At 40.1% G+C, this 19,175-nt stretch overlaps 1 protein-coding gene across 10 annotated transcripts in view; it reads right to left on the reverse strand.

Moving 5' to 3' along the window:
* Window positions 1-4,852: 4,852 nt before the first annotated feature.
* The window catches only part of lrp1bb (low density lipoprotein receptor-related protein 1Bb), a 338,212-nt gene continuing 323,889 nt past the window's right edge, over window positions 4,853-19,175 (reverse strand). For 4 of the 10 annotated variants that reach the window (XM_037108848.1, XM_037108849.1, XM_037108847.1 and 1 more), the window contains 6 exons: window positions 19,028-19,141; window positions 16,153-16,229; window positions 14,702-14,792; window positions 14,212-14,362; window positions 12,466-12,540; window positions 9,644-10,883 (listed from right to left, as the gene is read on the reverse strand). In XM_037108848.1, coding sequence (XP_036964743.1) covers window positions 10,743-10,883; window positions 12,466-12,540; window positions 14,212-14,362; window positions 14,702-14,792; window positions 16,153-16,229; window positions 19,028-19,141 — 649 coding nt within the window. In that variant the 3' untranslated portion in view covers window positions 9,644-10,742. Of the gene's footprint in view, window positions 4,979-5,137; window positions 5,398-9,643; window positions 10,884-12,465; window positions 12,541-14,211; window positions 14,363-14,701; window positions 14,793-16,152; window positions 16,230-19,027; window positions 19,142-19,175 lie in introns of those variants that run through there. The other 6 variants (XM_037108854.1, XM_037108851.1, XR_005076787.1 and 3 more) reach the window with 5 other exon arrangements.

Below are 19,175 nucleotides of genomic sequence, written 5' to 3' on the forward strand. Positions count from 1 at the left end.
AGGGAATAACCCGCGGTGCTACATCCCTCCCCTCTTCTCCCCGCAACCCCTCTCTCTCTCTCTAATTCAGTACATCTGGGAGGCAATCTACAGGGAGTGGAGAGAATAAATAAAGAGGTGGAGACAGTGGCTATTTTCAAATGCACACCGTGGCTAACGACCGCAGTTAAGACCTTAATGGGGTTAAGTAGCGAACACGAACCTCTCACAGCTCTGTCGCCATAAACTAATTGTACGTGTACATTATACTTGTACAGCAGCGGAAATGGACACGTTTCGCCGGGTTAGTGTTAGGATGAAGTGCATTGTACAATAACATAGGAGATGGATATTCAGACCGCTCTTTTCTCTTATCGTGACAGCTATAGCCCCAAAGAATATCCCACTTGAGTTAGAATTCCAAAGAAGCTTTGGCATTTTAAATGTCACCCTTTTTCATTTAGTAACTTCACATTTAAAATTGGCTTTTTCTCATTTCCATTTTCTGTGTATGTCGTTAGATTATATCCTCACGTATCATATGTCAGTTTCCACTTCCTGTCTTTTGCCTTTTGTCTGCTCACCTGTGCTCCAGTAGTTATCAGCCACGGTGTAAGTCTGTTCTTCCTTCGCTCTTTATTGGTTCGTCTGCTCTACTGCACTGATGTTTTTTTTCTGTTTCCCTGTCCTCATGTGTCCTCTGTGTTTGTGATTTGTTCCCCGGTGTTTTATCATTTGTCCTCCACTTTTCCCATTGTTGCCTTTTTGATGCTCGCACGTTGGATTTCGGGACTTCAGCTTTGTTACCGAAGCTCCCTTTTATGTTTTCTTACCTGCCTGCCGCTGTGTGTCTCACACTAGGGTCCCTTTTTGATCATACGGAAAAAATGTGGACTTTTAATTTCAATAATGACCAAAGCCATGTTCATACCATTAACTGTGCAACAGACATGAGGTGTAAGGGGGAACGACTGATGAACTACAAGCTATGCAGTCTGTGGATTTCCCCACCTGAAGGTAAGCGAGGCACTCTCACTCTGTGTTTGGAGAGATGATGATGATGATGACAAAGCAAGGTCTACTGATAATATAGTGGCAAATAAGAAAAAAAAGGGGTTTTCATGTGTCTCATGGATAATGAATCCATGGATCATTAATTTGTCCGTTATCCTGAGCCCTTTCAGAACTCAAGGTCCACTTCACTTGCTCTGGCGACTGCATGTAACTACATTGTAGAAAGATCCAGATCCATGTCAAGAACAAGAATTAACCTACAAATAACCTTTTTGCGGTTATGCTAATGATGATTCCTTTCCTTTCAGAAAAAATAATAGTCGCCTGACAGCATATTTATCCTGTCCTGTGTACTGTAAAGAGATGGACATGACGTCCTATGGAAAACCTTTGTCATGTTACGTTTAACAGCAGCTGCAAAATTCGAAACATTTTGTCACTTGGGAAAGACCACAAGAGAACTGAACAGGACCGTTATCTTCAGTTATGGAACGATGATTTGCAAGATCATAATCTATTTGGAAATCTGACAGAGAGAACGGAGTAACTCCTCTACGTCTCATAATCATTATCACCAAGTTTGCATGAAGGGTTCATTGATTCAGAGAATCTACTTAATGCCATGGAAACGGTGCCTTCTGAGACATTCCAAACATTCCTGATGAACCTACGCGGAAGCCACTTACCACCTGACGGCATGCAATTTTGGGAATCCGTGGAATTAGAGGAGCTTTCTTAAGTTCCTTCAGTCCTCTCTGATTTACTGTTTGGTGACATTAAACTCCTGTACTGGTTTAGCCGCGACATGTTTAGAGTGAATATGTCACATATCAATAGTTTGATCATATTCACACGTGACAAATTGTTTGTTTGTTTGCTTATTTTCTGCAATCATTGGACAACAGAGGGGGGCTCTTACACTGAGTATGTTTGTGCTGAACATCAATTTAGCTTGTTATTTTTCATGTTATGACAGATAGACATACATTTATATGTATATATGTGCTCCAAGTGCATTCATGTATGTATTGCGTCCCCTACGAATGAAACAGATTTGTCATACATGTAATTGTTATGTTTGTTTTCCCATGTGTCTTGTGGAGAGAATTCCTGTTTTGTATTCTGGGTATGAGCACCTGTCGAGCAGCGATCATGGTTTATATGCAGTGATTGATGATCCCTCTGGTAGTGAAAAGCAATTTAAGTTCTGCTCGATAACAAGTATATATATATATATATATATATATATATATATTTCTTTCTTTTTTTTTTTTTTTTTCTTTTACATTCACTCTATAGCCAAAGGTATTAGTGAATATGGGAGTCTGGGATAAAGATTTCGAAGAGGGTCCAAAGAATCCTTTTCACTACTTTTGCGCAATCAAACATGACATCTATGTGTTCAACAAGGTTACTGGAGTGAACGTTTCATGTATGTGAACGAACATGGTGAGTGTGAGTGTGTTACTGTAGGTCAGTGTGGTGTTTATCTTGTATAATCTTGCCTTGTTTTCTGCCACTTTGTCTTCTGTTCCTTTTCTCTCGCTCTCTAAAGGGCACTTTGTAATCTGTTTTGAAAAGTGCCCACCAGTCAATACAGGTGTCAAAGTGTCAGAATTAAGGGGATAAAATGGGCAGCACCCAATCAGCATGCAGTGTATAACGCTGCATACTGCTGTGATCAAGGCGCGGGAGAAGAATTGTTGCAGAAACACAAAAGCTGCAGAAGAATGAGTGGACCCTCCCACAGATTTATTGGCCAAGCTTACTGAAAGTGCAGCTTTCACTGTGGGGATTACAATTCAGCCCCGTTTCCCCCCTTAATCCGGTCATTAGTCAGGGTGTTTGAGGACACAGAACATCCTCCTCTTGGTGCTGTCTCCGCTGCATGTAAATACAACAACTTGTTGACCAACATTTTGGGAACAAAAGATCCATTCTCTTGTAAACAGCCTTTAGAAATTAGATAAATGGGAGTAGGTAGTAAAGCTTCCGACTGCATTTTGCGGGCCCTTCTAGGACAAAGCAGACTCGTTCCAAAAATGCTCGGTAATAAAACTGATTCATGAAGCATGTCTGTGATTTTCTACAAGGTCAGCATGCTTTCTTTCCACCAACCAAACTCCTGATATATGGTTAAGATAGGAGTAAGTTTTAGTTCTTACTGTTTACTGTGTATTTCAATATTGAACATTTTGAAAGATATAATTGGAGCATTAATGGCCTGAGAAAATACTTGAGCTCAGTACCATCATCATTCAATGGCTGTTTTGTAGACTACAGTGACATTAGTGGTTTGATGGTTGCTTGACAACACTGACATTACAGTAGTTCCAAAATGAACATTTTGAACTGTGAAAAACTTCCCTTTTAATTAAACAGAAACTCGATAATGAATTAACTTCACTAGTCAAACAAAATCTATCTATCTATCTATCTATCTATCTATCTATCTATCTATCTATCTATCTATCTATCTATCTATCTATCTATCTATCCATCCATCTGCTTCAGCCTGCTACGTAGTCACATCCAGTAATAATGATCTTAACTCAAACTGTGATGGTAGAAAGTCAACAGTGGCAAAATGAAAGGTTCAAAAACAGGACCAGTGAAGGAGCGAGGTGCGGATCAATAGGAGAATATTTCATAATATGTTGAAACTGAAGATGACAATAATGACCCGATGCTCGTGGCTACTGAGGCAATGCTGCTGAAGGGTCTACAGCCCCTGCTAGCATTAGCAGTAAAGGGCATGAAGAAATAAAGACATATGACTCGACATCAATCATAATAGTAGTACTTGGTGAGCCCTATATTTTCTAAAGTGGTAGATGGTGTTAAAACTTTGAGAAACACTAGTTTAGCTTACAATAAATGTCTGTCTGGTACACTGAAACAAAAATGCCCTGAGCATGCAGGGTGTGTCGTGTTGCTAGTTGAGCTTATTGATGGGTGTCAAAGTTAACCCAAGAATTAGTGATGGTTAAAGATATAATATGTCGGGATCCTGCATCAAAATGTCCAAAAACGTTTAGACCTTTGATCTTTGTAGCTATATAATGGTGTATTCACCACAAGCAGTGGCATTTTTTTGGGGGGGGGGGGTCAGTCAAAAAGTTTAAAGTTAGCAAGCAACAGCACATATCGATTCCCGTCCCCTTCTCTCTTTCGTTTTCCCCTCTCCTCTCTGTAAGATTAGGTAGATGAAGTGAAGTACATTTCTCCTCCTGCTGCAATTGGTAGTCAACGTTCGACAATGGAGGTCACCTCTACTGAGTGCTGCTGCAGTCAGGTTGATTAACAGGGATGAATATAAATCCTTTCTTTGACCTAGAAGTATAGAAAAGTAAACTCTGAGCTCTCCTCATCTTGGGAAACGGCTCCAGATCAGATGTGATTCTGGGTGCTTATTCTCCACAGGGTTGGGCTCTGCACCTGACTCGGTATTTGGTTCTGAGCCGATGCCTCCCCCTGCTTCACCAGGCCATCCACGGAAAAAACGCTACAAATGTAGTTTGTTTTGTTTTGCTGGTGAGCCCCCTAGCGTCAAAAGTTGTGTATTGTACGTTTAACCCATCTTCCATACTTTACTTTCCTTTTTAGCCACATGGATATACAAATGGTTAAACATGCCAGTCGATTAGTCCACCTGTTTTCTTTCCCCGATTGTCAGATAACATTGTTTTGTGATGTCCCTCGGCACAGCCTTAAAAGGTTGGCTAGTGTCTGTGTGACACTGCCAGACAAACCATTCCAACCAGTGGCCAACCTTGTGAAACAGTTGCAGTTTTATTAGGTTCAGGCACCAAAAGTGCTTGGTAGACACTAACTTAAATTAACTTATATATGCAAGTCAAAATAAGTCAGCGGTGACTTTTGGTTTCACCTGCACAGGACACAATCAGTGGTCTACTTAGTGAAAGGGTCTAGTTTGATGACAGTCTGTTCCACCCCTTTGGTCCAGAATGACATAGCTCAGCATCTGTAGGATGGATTACCATAAAACATTGTCAGATAGTTGTGCCCTTAGAGGATTTATGCTATTTGTTTGGACATTTCCTGCTCTGGAATCCCGTGACATCATCAGGACATAACTTCAGTCTCCCCAACATGAGTGTTGAGATGTTATTCAGCACGTTACCTGGAGTTAAGTCTACATTTGTTTCCGCCGACGCATTCTTCCTGTCTCCTCTCTTACAGTGTTTCTGTCTTCCTTGTCGCCTCTCTCTCGCTCTCACCGCACACAGACAGATAAGCAGCTTTCCTTGGTGCAGGCTGTAGCTTGAGTATGCAGGAGCTGTTGTTTATAATGTGAATACGACTCCTGCTGTTATTGATTCTGTCCGAGAGATGAGCCCTCTGGGTTTTTCTGATGTTTATGCAGGAGAATGGTGATGCTTGCTAAGTGGAAAAGAGACAATAAATCAATAGGCAAGGTGAGGGGAGGGGAGCGCCAAACGTTTCTTAGTTCAGGACTAGTTTTCAAATTTCAGTTTTTCTCTTCTTTTGATGCACTTTAGGGGCTGAGTGGGCCAGCGGTCCTTTTTGCTCGCTTTTCCCAGTGCAGCTGAGTTCTACCACTGCTGAGCCGGAAGTCTTCATTAGTTCAAGACTGTTATAAAGAGAGAGCTTGGAGTGAATATCAATGCACTAGACACATACTCTTTCAGCAGTCCCTACATCACAGCACAACACTTTAGCTCATTTACTCTGCATATATAATAACTGTGTTTATCCCTGCAGAGGAAACATATATCTTGGGTACAGTACTTTAGGGATAGGTTAAGAAAACATTCACTCTAGTAACTACATTGATAAGGTCATAGTTAGGGCCAAATTGCAGGATCTGCAATCTATAAATTCAAGTAAAATATCTTATTATACTATTATAAATGAAGCATTGTTGTGCTACAGAGGCACCCCAGCCTGTGAATCTTATTCCCCCCACGTAAGGGAACTTTTATTCAGTGAAAAAGGAAATGCAGCAGAAAAAAATACCATTCATACTCAACATTTTGACACATGTCACAACTGCAATACCTGTCTAATTAACCTTAGACTATTTCCTTTTCTTACTTTGTTGCTACTCAACTGTTAGCAGTTGAAATAATGTCATAAATGTAAAATAAGCTGAGGGATAAGTTCACCCCAAAATGAAAATTCAGTCATTATCTACTCTAATGCTGATGTATGGTTGGATGAATGTTTTGTAGTCCACAAAACATTTCTGGAATTTCACAGCAAAATCCTGTTGCATATGTATATATATATATATATATATATATATATATATATATATATATGAGAGTATATGGAGCCATTTTACAATGTTTACTTACAGTTGTTTTTTAAATTTTATATTAACTTCAGTGTTTGGGAGAATGCTGCGATGCTGTTTTGCTTCATCAAACTGTCCTTCAGCATGGGGACTAGTAGATTATGACTGAATTACATTTTTGGTCGTACCTTCCCTCTAAGTGGTGAAAGTTGCTTCTGCCAGACGCTGGCATATATCCTGGTATATGTATTGACTGCTTCTGCCAGATGCAGCTTCACCACATATAGGAATCCCTCTAGGCCTGTTATGACAGTCATGGGGGGTCTGGGGAGGTCGCCTATTTTCATCAATTTGGTATGCCAGATGACTCTGAATAGTCAATAGTAACCTTCATATCCTTACTGTATAGTAAGTACTGTAAGTAATAGAGAATAACAGACAGTGTGCAATAGTGCTGCAAGTAAAACACTATTTGCTGATTCCATCAAAAAAATCGACCCACAGTTTAAAAGTGAATGGAATTGAGCTGAATTCAGTGTTTAACTTCTGCTCTTTGTTTGTGATTCAGGCATCTTCGTGAATAAAAGATTCTCACAAAAATGCTCATGGGGAGTTTTAATTGATGTTTCTCCTTTTTTTGAAGACAGGCTTGTACTTTTGACTTGCTATCAAAGAACTAGATATTTGCCAGTGGAGCAGTTCAGCGTTTGTACCGTGTTTCATGTCCATCCAAGCCGTGGATATGCTCCAGATGCCAGTGACCTAACACTGGCTGTTCTATTAATTAATTACTTCCAGAAACTTCAAAACTATGTTCAGAGAACAGGACATAGAAAAGCAGGGTCTGCTGGTTGCCCTTTCGTCCCTTGAGACAAAGCATTGCAAGAAAGAAAAGGAAAAAACCCTCTAGCCTCCACTGACCACTATCAGAAAAGAGGGGGAGTTGAATTAATAACAAGATCCTCACATAAGTCCAACACTTACTTAAATTTAGGTAATTCAATTTTGGGGGCTTTAAGTTACAGCAGGGCTGTACTCAGCGGTGCAGCTTACATCCAAATCGATTCCTCAGCACTTTTACTGGTCTGCAAGGCAAAGAGGAGATTTAAGAAAAATGGTCGTCATCCCAATATATCCATTCCCTTTTTCAGTGCCCACAGACGATGAGTATTATGAGGAGTATTTAGTCATTATTCTAAATATCAACAGGGATGCTTTTTTTCTTTAATGACTGGTGCTCATAATTGGCAAAAAATGGGCTAATTCTAAAAAAAAAAAAAAAAAAAAACCCTACAAAAAGTGTGATAACCATACACGACTACACAAGGCTGTGAAAAAGAGGGAGATTGTCTTGGGTACAGGCAAATGACCCTGTGCCCATATAACCTTACCTCACAAATTAACAGAGAAAATGCAAGGATGTGAAGAAACACCCATTTGTTTTGTTTAGCCATGAAATCTAGAGAAAAGGGGAGAAAAAAAGATCACTGCCGGACAAAGAGTGAAATTTAGGGAGACTGTTTTTAACTATAGACCATATATACTCTGCGTCCATTTTCGTCTGACACCACGCTCAGGGTTAGAAGCTCAAATTTTCCCTACAACGCCCTACAAACATAGGCCATCTGACAAACAGTCCTAATTCTCTCTTTTCCTGATCGATCAGCAACTGACAAAACAACAAAGAGTGAAAATCTACACTGACATCGGCCATATTTCAGGGGAAAGCAACAACTTTAATAAACTGTAAGCTGCCATTAGTCAACAGCTAACGTTAGTGTTCAACTGCATCCTAGATAACGTTACTGTCTGACAGTGTGACGCATGCAGCAGGAAAGGCATACATTAATTCTGAAATACATTTATTTAAGCCTTAAAGTGAAAATTCAAGGGATGTCTAGGAAGAGACCGAATGCTAACATTGGCTGCCATCATTTATTAGTTAACTGGTTATCAAATCTTTTGTTTTACCTTGGAATATGGCCTGATGTCCCTCAAGATATTCACAATCCATCCTCTTTACAGTGATCCACTGCATTTATACAACTCACAACGCACAACACAGTTGTATAAAGCGTTGTAGTAATGCTTCCTGTAACCTGGACATCAGCCAGCATTTTTGCATTTCTGGTTCCACTCATCTAAAAATCATTGTTTTTTTCGGATAGGTTTTCGTTTTAAATGCCTGAAATAAGGTCTGAGGTTATCACAGGCCTGAGATATTCACACATTATGTCCCACAATTATAAAGCCCCTGTGAGCCTAAAAAACAGCAGTTAAGAAGCTAAATGAGCCTACAGAGCTTGTCAGGAATATTAAACATCATCAGGCACAACACAGAGACTCATCTACTCACAAGTCCGTCTTTAAAGAACTATTGTAACTGTAACTTTTTTTCTTGTAGATTGATCAGTTTATAGAAAAACTGTAAATTGTGTAGTAAGACGCTTAGTGGTGGTGACATGTAAATCATTTGACCACCATGTAGTCTGACTTTAGCTTTTAACTTCTAGTGATTTAAAATACAGTTTAAAAAAATCAAAAAAGAGGGGATCATCTGTGAAGATGATCTTGCCGAACAAAACTTTCAAGTATCATTATTTTTGGTGATATTCCAAAAAATAAATGTTGAGGGAACCAAGGCTAAAGCTAACTTCGGGGGTTAACCTACAAAAATACATTATCCCCACACCGCTCTATAACACAATCCCCGCGTTCATGCTTCCCACTCCCACATAATGTCAGAGGAAAACAGCTGCCGTGTGAATGAATTTTACACTTGCGTCCTCATTGCTCTGAGGCTTTAATGTGGAGGACAATCAGGGAAGCTAAGAAAACAAGGTTTCTTTCTGAACAAATCATCAAAATGTGTTTTGCTGGGTGTACTCTCAGATCCAGCCGATATCACAGAGGGAGAGAAGGGCAGGAGTGAGTCCGGTTGCCATGGAGAGAAGTGTGTGGAAAGCCATTGTGAGGGAAGTAAAAAGGAGACTGCATTATCATTCAGTGGGTGGCACTGAGCGCAGTGTCCCCACCACCAGGTAATGAATGGTGTTGGCCTTCCTGCACACCTAGGGAGGGCAATGATCTCCCATCAGCCACCTTCCTCTGCGCAGCAGGTAACAGGCGTCACACTGTTGATTGACTTGTCAGGTCAGCGGCCGTATGAACTACAGATGCTTTGCTGGAGAAACACTGGTTGAATCGGCTGATAAGACAGTACATATTCTTTTTATAGACAGTACTGTTATACCGTTAAACTATAAAGAGCGCTTGACATCTTACGTGTAACTACTTTCACGGTCTACTGTATTGCGGAGGATGAGGTGTGTTGTGTAAGAGAGGGACACAATGTGGAAATAAGCCCCCTTTATTCAATATCGATTTACATTTTATATAAAAATTACTTACATTTAATACATTTCTTCAAAATACAAGCAGCCAAACGACATACAAATCAAATACAAAATTATAAAATTTCTTATATTTATCATCTTTCCTCTTCTGAAGTAACAGATGTGTTTTATAATAACTCTTCATAACCTTTTGTGTAGCTGTGGTAAATCTCTTCTGTGTCTACGTCTTTAATCCATCTGTCGACATATGAGACCTAGAAAAATATGGTATTCAGTATCTGTCTCTTCAGTGTACAGTACAGGATCTGGGAATCTGATCGGAGAACATTCAAGGTGGGCTTCAATCTCTTTCACCAAAAGATAAAGAAGTTTGTGTGGCATATTACTGTCGATACGGGGTGGACGGCGCTTGACATCTGTGGAAATGGAATAAAAAAAAAGACAGAAGACTATTCGGACTATTATGTTGATATTATGGCCATCGCTGGAAATCCAGTCTGTAGATTCGTCAGGTATACCGAGGAGAGAAAAAATGTAAGACAAAACCCCCCAAAAATATCAAGCTTTACTGCTCAGTTGCAAAGCTTTGTGGTCCATACGTCATATGACATGTCAAAAGAAAAAAAAGAAACAAAAAAGCCTTAGAAACAACCCACTTTAACTCTTTCCCAACAATACTTATATTTGTTCAGAAAAATTGAGCCAACCTGCCTTCATCGCCTTCAGAAAATGACACAGTGTCCTCATGTAATCCACTGAAACTAGAAACAGGTATGGGTACAAATTTTTAGCACTGCATTTTTAAGGTTTAAACTGTGCACAAGTGTGGTGTACGGTGTTAATAAAGTTTTTGCAAATCAGCAGCTTTACTTCAGTGTCACACAGTATACAGTGTAGCGCTGTATAACTTATGTTTGACGAACATTAGAAAGCAAACGGTAAATGGAAAAAAAACAAAAAAAAACTTGTCAGCACACCAACAAGGACAATATGCTGATGCTAAACCGGTAAGACCTAAGAGCCTCGTAGGAAATAGAAAACTTCTTGTTTCCTCCTTCGTATTATACATTGTACACTGTGGTAAAAAAAGAAGTACAAAGTGTAAAGTTAGGCTATGCGGCGGTTTCATGAATTGTCCCCTCTAGTTTCTTTGGGAGTAGCTCTCTCCTCTCGTCGATACTGATGACCGGCTTCCGGCAGTTTTGCCCGTCGATATATATCTTTGCATACACTGGGTTGGAGTAGTTCATGGGCTGTGTAGGAAGGGGAGAAGATGAAAAAGTTATTGATATAAATCACGTCAGAACAGCGGGAGTCTTTTAAGGCTGCATTGATCTGACGGATCATCTTACAAAGTGTTGTGGCATATAGCTTATTTTAATTAAATGTGACACCATTATGATCTGGGGTTTTCTTTTAGCTCTGTTTTGGTCTTCACTAACTCTTGAAAAAATGTCAAATGTTGCTGCTAAATGCTAAATAATTCACTTTGTTTACCACTTAGATTGTCTGTCTGCTGTTTAGTTTGGCAGTGTTTGTTTTGGCAGCCGTAACGCCCTCTAAGTGCCCCTATGCTGGATAAAACATGATTAAGGGCCTTCTTGGTGCCCTCCAGTGGACAACATGTGATTACCATGTGTATATTTATGAAATAAATGGTTAAATAGTTAATAGCACTCTGTGTGGTTTATTACAGAGTTGCAATAATAAATAAAATGTCCATCTTATTCAGAGTTTCTAACTATTTCACTATAATGTATAACAACTTTCTGTATACAGCTGGTGCCTTTTTTATGTTTTCCATCTCTGCCCCTCAAAAAATCATGAGTCCACTACTGGATCAGAGGTCATTTAATGGAATCAGCTGCCTACTGTGGCTACAGTCAAGTTTCATAAATAGCAGAGTTTGTTTGCCAGTTTGCAGAAAACCAAAACAATGCGCTAAAAGAGACAAAACAACCTCCTGTTTCACATCACACCAGGTCACTCGAGCCCACGTCAATATTAGAAAATGTTGACTAGCGCAGCTTCCAGGAAAAGTTACAAAGTGGGTGAAACATCCGAGTATCACTCGATCCGAAGCAGCGCAAAACGGATCACAAGACGTGACACATGCATACTCCATTAGCAGACTGGGAGTGCAGTAATAGACAGCAACATGCAGGAGGAAGCCAATTTAAACATAAAGCAAGCACAGTTTTCAAGCCGTAGCTTTAATCTTTTTTGACACAAGAGGTATATTTCAGCAGTGATCTCACAAAATGAAGAGGAGAACAGATACAGATGACTGTGGTGTTTATAAAACCTTTTCTTTAGGGGTGGGCGATCTGGCAAAAAAAACAACAAAAAAAACAATCTCACAATCTATTTAATTGCAAACACAATTGATGATCTGCATTGTGATCTTTTCTCTTTGAGATGCCCTGTAAGCTATAACCAAACTTGAAATAGCCTATGAATTTCTCCAATTGCACCATCAGGACACAATATTGCATTTCAGGCAGATCTATTTCAGCTGTAACTGTTTAGAGCCACATGAAGTAATTTGTCCGATCAGCATGACCATCAAGTTGGCTAAATTATCTATTGGTTAGTTGAAGCAGCGCAGATCTGCTATTAAGATTATGTTAGGTTTGGAAGCAAAGTAGGACACCTGTGCTTAAAATGAAGATTGTGTCTCGCCTTTACGATCGATCACAGTCTTGGAACATCAGAACACCCACTCCTAGCTTGACTGGTACACAGCGAACTTTGGGAAATGCATGAGGATGATTTTTTGGTGGGGGGGCGGGGGGGTTTGGAGGGCAAACATGAAGTGAAGTTGGGAAAATTCACCTGTCCAGGGATTACCTCCTTGGGCACAGAATTCATGCCCAAGGTGCGAGGGTCACTGGATTGTACACACCAGCCCTGCAACACAACAAGCACCACCTCTGTTCACAGTGCAACACATCTGACACTAAACAACTCTATGCATAGTATAATGCACCGTCGTCTAGTAGTTATGCATGCGCAATCTTTATAATACGAGGGGTTACAGGACTTCAAAATCAAACTGTACTGAATTAAAGAGGGAAGAAACCGAGTAGAGAGAGTGCAGTGGAACACAGAAGCTAGTTTAGATTCAACGCAGCGTGCTCTGTTGAAAAATACAGCCAGATTGGACTGACAATAGCAGATGTCAGAATTGGCAGGCCAAGAAGCGACAGCATTAGGCTTGAAGCTCGAGCAGGTGAGCTAGATAACAACATCAGTGAAGGTGTTATGATTCATTTGATATGCTGGATGTTAGTGTGGGGTTGAGGGCCATGAGCAGAATAAATCACCAGCCAGATGAAGAGTCCTCTCAGTTCACGGCACCTGTGCATTCCTGCACACCAGCCAAGGCTTTGCGAAATTTGACTCATCCCAGTGCTGGATGTCACATTATCACAGTAATTGGAACAGAGACAATTAACACAGCACACAATTATTTTTTTTAGAAAGCTGGGAAATAGTTGGGAATTGGTGCTGGGTGGCCCGCCTCCTGCCTGCATTAAAAAGCAACTTTGGTACATTTATTTCATTTTACTTTTCACAAGGTTTTGCAAAGTTTGTTCATTCTTGTCTTGCAGATGCAGATTAAATGAGTGGAATCGCAGATAAAGATGTGTGTTCAGTGACTGTGGTTGACATGTTGTTTCTATGTACTCTGCTACCAGTATTTAACAATAACAATATTTAAGACCTGGGGTTTTGAAACAAAAAAAAAGATTTGTTCAGCTCATATAACAAGACAAAATTAAATGTTGTTATTACAGGAAAAGGTTCTTGTAAAAACAGTGATATTTCTATAATAATGAAAACTCTTGAAAAATCTTGTTACACCATGAAAAGGAAATTGTCAAAACAAGTTCAGTTCTAGTTAAAATGAGCAAATGAGCAAATAATTTGTGTCATGGTGGCAGTGATCTGTCGCCATAATGCTTCACTGCACAAAGCTGCGAAAGAACCAAGTCAAAATCATTAAATTTGCATTTTCAGACAAATGTAAAGCTTTAGTTTACTGTTGGCACTGACATTAGTTTAACTTTGATTCTTATTCAGAAGATATTAACCTAAAAATGGATATAACTTGCATCCAACTCAATAAACTGTAGTATTTTGTCTCTTGGGTGGGAGTCTCGAATGTAGATTAGTTTTGTCGTGCATTTCAGACACCATGGCAAAAAATAATTTCTTTCAAGCATGAAAAATCTCTCACTTTAGATCAATTTCCTGTTACAAAAAGCTCTTTTTCACATTAGCAACCCAAACTCTAACCGTTCCTACAAATTGTTACTGTTTTTCAAGAAATATAATGTTACTGCACTCCAGTTCTGTCTTTTTATTTCAGTAAATATTTGTTCTTTTGAATACATTCATTAAAATGTTTCTGAAACGGGAAAAAGAAGAAGACTTTGCCTCAAGATACACTTTAGATCAATCAAAGAGAACTAATCCAAAACCATTTTTTTCAACTATCCATTTTCAGACAGCTGTAAACGCTTTAGTTAACCGTTGGCACTGAAGCTGGTTTTACATTGAGTTCAATAACCAAACCTTGTGAGGGTCCAGCGTGAAGTTGGGTCGCAGCAGGCTGCCTGCATCAGCATGGTTGTCGTGGTCCACCTCATACATGTTGTATGACGGGTTCCCAATCTCCACGTTTATCCCTCCGTTTGTCATGGGCTGTCTTTGGACACGTTTTCCCCTGAGGTGTGTGAAGCCAGCCATCATTAACATGACACACAACATGAAGGTCAACATGCTGCACAGCTTCGCACGGATCCCTACAACAAATCACATCACACCGCTTGGCACGCTTTGGTGCACATAACTATGGCGGGCAGACCTAAAAAGCTGAATTCTAATCAAAGGCTGAGTGCAGAGGTGACGTGTTCTGTGGAACATTTTTGAAAAAAAGTAACTTTTCCTTTCTAAAGCAAAGATGTCCATTTTATCTTCAAAGCCGCGTGGCCTCAGATCTCTCGTCATCTGTTGCTGCTTAGAAGCCTCTTTCTTATTTATATTTCTTTATTTATTTACTTACCTTTGCCTCCGTCTGCAGATATAAACACCTGCTACCACCATCACGATCAAGATTACCAGCAGGACCAGAGGCACAATGATAGCTATGCTCCCTGAGAGACAGACAGGGGAGAGATGGTGTGGAGAGATGAGCAACGATTGAAAGGAGGAGCTGAGATGGCTTTAGATAGTGACACACTGTATGGAGCCAGGCCTGACCGGGACCTGGGCTTCCAAAAAAAAAAAAAAAAAAGCCAATATAAAAAGATATATATTTCTTCCTTGGGCCAGGCTGCCTTCACAATTCACTCCATCCACAGCTGTCCAGTCAGAACATATGAGCTCATTATATTTTTCAGGTATCTGCCCTTTACTTAAATATTTATTTCCTGACAACTTTTTTACTTTTACTCCCCATAGCTGAACAAAAAGATCTGTGCTTTCCTCTCCCCACATTTCCCCAAACAGGCTCATTACTTCACTTTTAATGCATTTGAAGGGAATTTTTGATTATTTCTTTCTGTTATCGCAGAGCATGGAAAGACTGATTTCAACAGTGCATATCACGCACAGCAGATGTAACAAGAGGGAGATAGGGAGCGAGGGACGCTCCAGTGAAGAAAAGGCGTGTAAGTGTCTCACATCTGGAGAGCTTTTTTGCAGCCCACTGCCTGGATTTTCTTTATTTTCCCTTTTTTTTTTTTTTTTTGGCTGGTCTGGACGCTTTACCAATTCAAAATGTCAGTATTTGATGTCCTGGGAATGTGACTCAATAATCAACCATCTTTCTGGTGCCCTCACGGACTGCTGGGAAAAATCCTACTGATTCTACCTTAAAGTTTTAATATGAAGTGAGGTTCAGTTTGCTTTGCAGAGAAATGGCCGATAGAAATGTCCTGATGTCCTTTTTACTTTTATACTTTGAGTTCATTTCAAAGCCTGTACTTTATTGCTTTTACTTGAGTAAAGAAGTGAACCAGTACGAGTCTTTTTCCCCACAAGTATCTGTATGTGGCCTTTTTCCACCTCTGACTTTAATGCAGATTCTACGACCACGTGCATTGTTTTTGCACCTGCAAATAATCTAAAGTTAATAAGGACCAGAAGAGTTCCCAAAGGTAACACAGTGTATATCTATGTTTTTCCTTAAGAGATTTCACTGTATTACTTATAATTAATTTGAAGAGCGAGCCGGCAACAGCAGCTCCTTTAATTCAACTGAGGTAAACCTGCTGAGTGTAGGCTTTTCTCTTCAAATACTGCAAACTGGCTGGGTTGGACGGAGCTCAGTAATTCTCTAGTTAGGCTGCCAATCAGGAACAAGTCCAACTGTGCGCCACGGGATTGGAGTAAGTAAAAACTTGCCTGTGCATACGTGTGGATGTGGGCATTGTGGCACTGACATACATACATTTATTCATGCAGGATGTTTTGGTTTTATAATAAGGCTTTCGAGAAATTCCGAGTACTCACCTCCGCTGGTGTTGTCTGATCTGCTGCTTTTAGGGGCGGGTCTTTCACACTGTGTGCCTGCCCAATTGGCTGAACATCTGAAGGAGGTCAAAAGAAAGTAAAAATAAAGCCTCCATTAGAATACCTTTTTTTTCCCAGGCAGAAAGACTGCTGAGAAAACACCTTTTAGAGGATGAACTACATTATGATGTGACCGTGGCATACATATACAACACATTATGATTCAGTCTTGCGATGAAGTGCTTTGATCCAACACAAACAAAACACCACCTGGAGAGAGAGCACTACTGTATGTATATATAAATATAAATATATATATATAGATAGACAGATGTGTGTCCATAAACAGAGTGAGGTGAATTTACATGTTGAATATTCAGTGTAAAAAAAGAAAAAGAAAAAAAAAAGAAAGGTTTAAAGGATGACAGCGGCACAACAAGTCTTCATCTCATTTGTGTTCCAATGGAATCCGATGAGCAGTGTGATGTATGACCCCTGTTAGAGGAGGTGATGTCTAATTTCACACGACTGACTCAAATGGGTCTGTAAAGCGTGACTGATCTGGTGGGTGCGACTGGGTGATGACAGAATGAAATTACTCTAAATTACATGCACTCTAAGAATCAGAACATCCGGCTATCAAAAAAAATAAATAAATAAAAAAAAACAAGAATGCAGCTCCATACATAGTGGGAATGAATCACGCCCTCGCAGAACGAAATGTCACAGCAGGCATGAATTTTAATGGGAAATTCGGGGGCAACGGGGAGTTTGATCTCCTTTGGGAAGCATAAACCATGAAAAGACTAATTCCTTGAGGAATGAAGATACTCTCTTAACCTCAGTTGAAGGCGTTAAAAGATTAAAAAAAAAAAACAGTTTCTGATGAAGCCTGGTAAGTTACACGCATACGTGATGACTAGTCAATAACGGGTTACCTTTCAACTTTTTCATCATGCACAGGTTGCAAAATGCACAGACTGATGGCCACATAACAAAGACAGTGTCACGTTTTAGCCCCCCCCCCCCCTGACTCCTGTGTGCTGGGTGACGATTGCATGAGATGGGTGGATGGGTGGCAGTGAGGGGCAGCAACGGTACAGAGTCCTGCAGCAACTGATAATGTAATAAGTGCCATGTCAGCTAATACCCGTTCAAAATATTACACAGAAGAGTAAGAATTGAGCTCTAAGTGAAGAATGTCATTGCAATATGAATTAAAATACAGACATGTGTTCATCTACTGTACCTAACTGCTGTAACTACTTATAGCTAATACAATATGTAAACTGAATTAGAGGAAAAGTTTGATATTTTAAGCTGTATGATTATTTGCTTGCTTGATGATAGTTAGATATGAACCTTGACACCACTCTCGTGTCTGTACTGTAAATACGAAGCAACTGTTGGCAGCTGTTTAGCTCAGCTTAGCAGAGAGACTAGAAATGGGGCGAAACAACGGGCCTAATGAGGGGAAACTGGACTCAGTGCTGAAGCCTTGTTTATTCCTATGAGAGCCTCTCAGCGGCAAACGCAGCCAAAAAGAGTTCAACTTCCTGAGTGTGAAATTACGCCGATCTTCCACATAGACTTCCACTGGCTGGGCGGCTATTTTACAGATTAACCCTTCGCTCACCTGAATTGGAACATCATAATTTAATAGTGTGGCTCTTTTAGGCTCTCCAAATGTTACAGGATGGACTGGATCAAAATCTAATTTTACGGGGGCTGCGATGCTCCAAAAATGTATCCACGCTTCAGACGCTATTTCAAATTGGCTTCAAAGCTCTTCATGGGGTCTTGGGGGGGAGAAACAGCTACCATGGATCTGTCTAAAGATAACAAAATGTGTCTAGCAACACCTCTAAAAGCTCGATTATGAACATGTCAAACACGTTACATGCTGCAGAGTGTTACGTGCTGGATTATTAGCTGTAGTTGGTGGTTGCCAGGCAACATGTGGCCACTCTGAGAAATCTGGATAGTGTTACCTCCTGATGGAGCCAGCCCAGCTGTTTCCCCCTCCTCCCAGCCTTTTTTGCTAAGCTAATTGACTTCTGGCAGAAGCTTTCAAATTAACTGTACAGAAAAGTGTGTCATCTAACTGCATATTTCTCAAAATGTCTCCTTATTTCTTAAACGCACATTAGATGTCTTCACTAATCAGTGATTTTTGTGGAAGACATATTTTATATGGAAAGAGGACATTTTGTCCAAGCTCTCTTGTGAAATATAAGGTCTTCCTAATTAAATAAAGGCTAAGTGACACTAAAATAAATCAAATGTGATGTATCAACAGAAGGTCATTTCACTTAAAGTCTATATTATCACAACAGTTCGAATGATTGAGTGAGAAAACATTTTCTCTCCTGTTTAAAGGCAAAGTCCAGCTGCGAACGTTGCTGATAAAAGGTCGAGCAAACGCTCGAAGGGCAACACAGTGTTTGACAACAACGTTACAAGCTTACTAATGACAGTTAGCCAACCTTTCGTCCTCTGAGCCAGGGCAGTGTGACAAAACACGTTTCAATCAAAAAGTACATATTAACAATTTGCCAAGGACACACACCAGTCCAAACCAAAATAGAATAATTCAAATAGAGACCCAAACCTATCCAAAAAGAATAAATGTGATCACAATCTTGGGAGATTATAATCCTGGAGCAATGTCATGTCATTTCACTGCATATGATTAGATACAGTCATTACCTTATCCAGCACTTATTACATGATAAGCTGCTACAAGGCGGCACTGTGACAAACAGCCCATGTACTGGGCTGAGGCTGAAATGGAGCCAGATGGAGTTGAGGTGGGGGTGTAGACAAAGGGGGTGAGTGGCCTCTGAATACAGCTGGAGAGGTGAGAAGGACCTACTTGCAGCGTGGTTTGTTAAGAGCTGTTAATGTGCACATCCCCTCATTCTGACAGAAGTAATCGCAGGGGTTGGCCAGCTCATCACAACGTTGGTTCTTGAACCCTGACGTGCAGCTGCAAAACATTGTGTTGGGAGTGATAAAAGGGC

This window comes from Acanthopagrus latus, chromosome 9, assembly GCF_904848185.1.
Source record: "Acanthopagrus latus isolate v.2019 chromosome 9, fAcaLat1.1, whole genome shotgun sequence".
NCBI classification, from domain to species: domain Eukaryota; kingdom Metazoa; phylum Chordata; class Actinopteri; order Spariformes; family Sparidae; genus Acanthopagrus; species Acanthopagrus latus.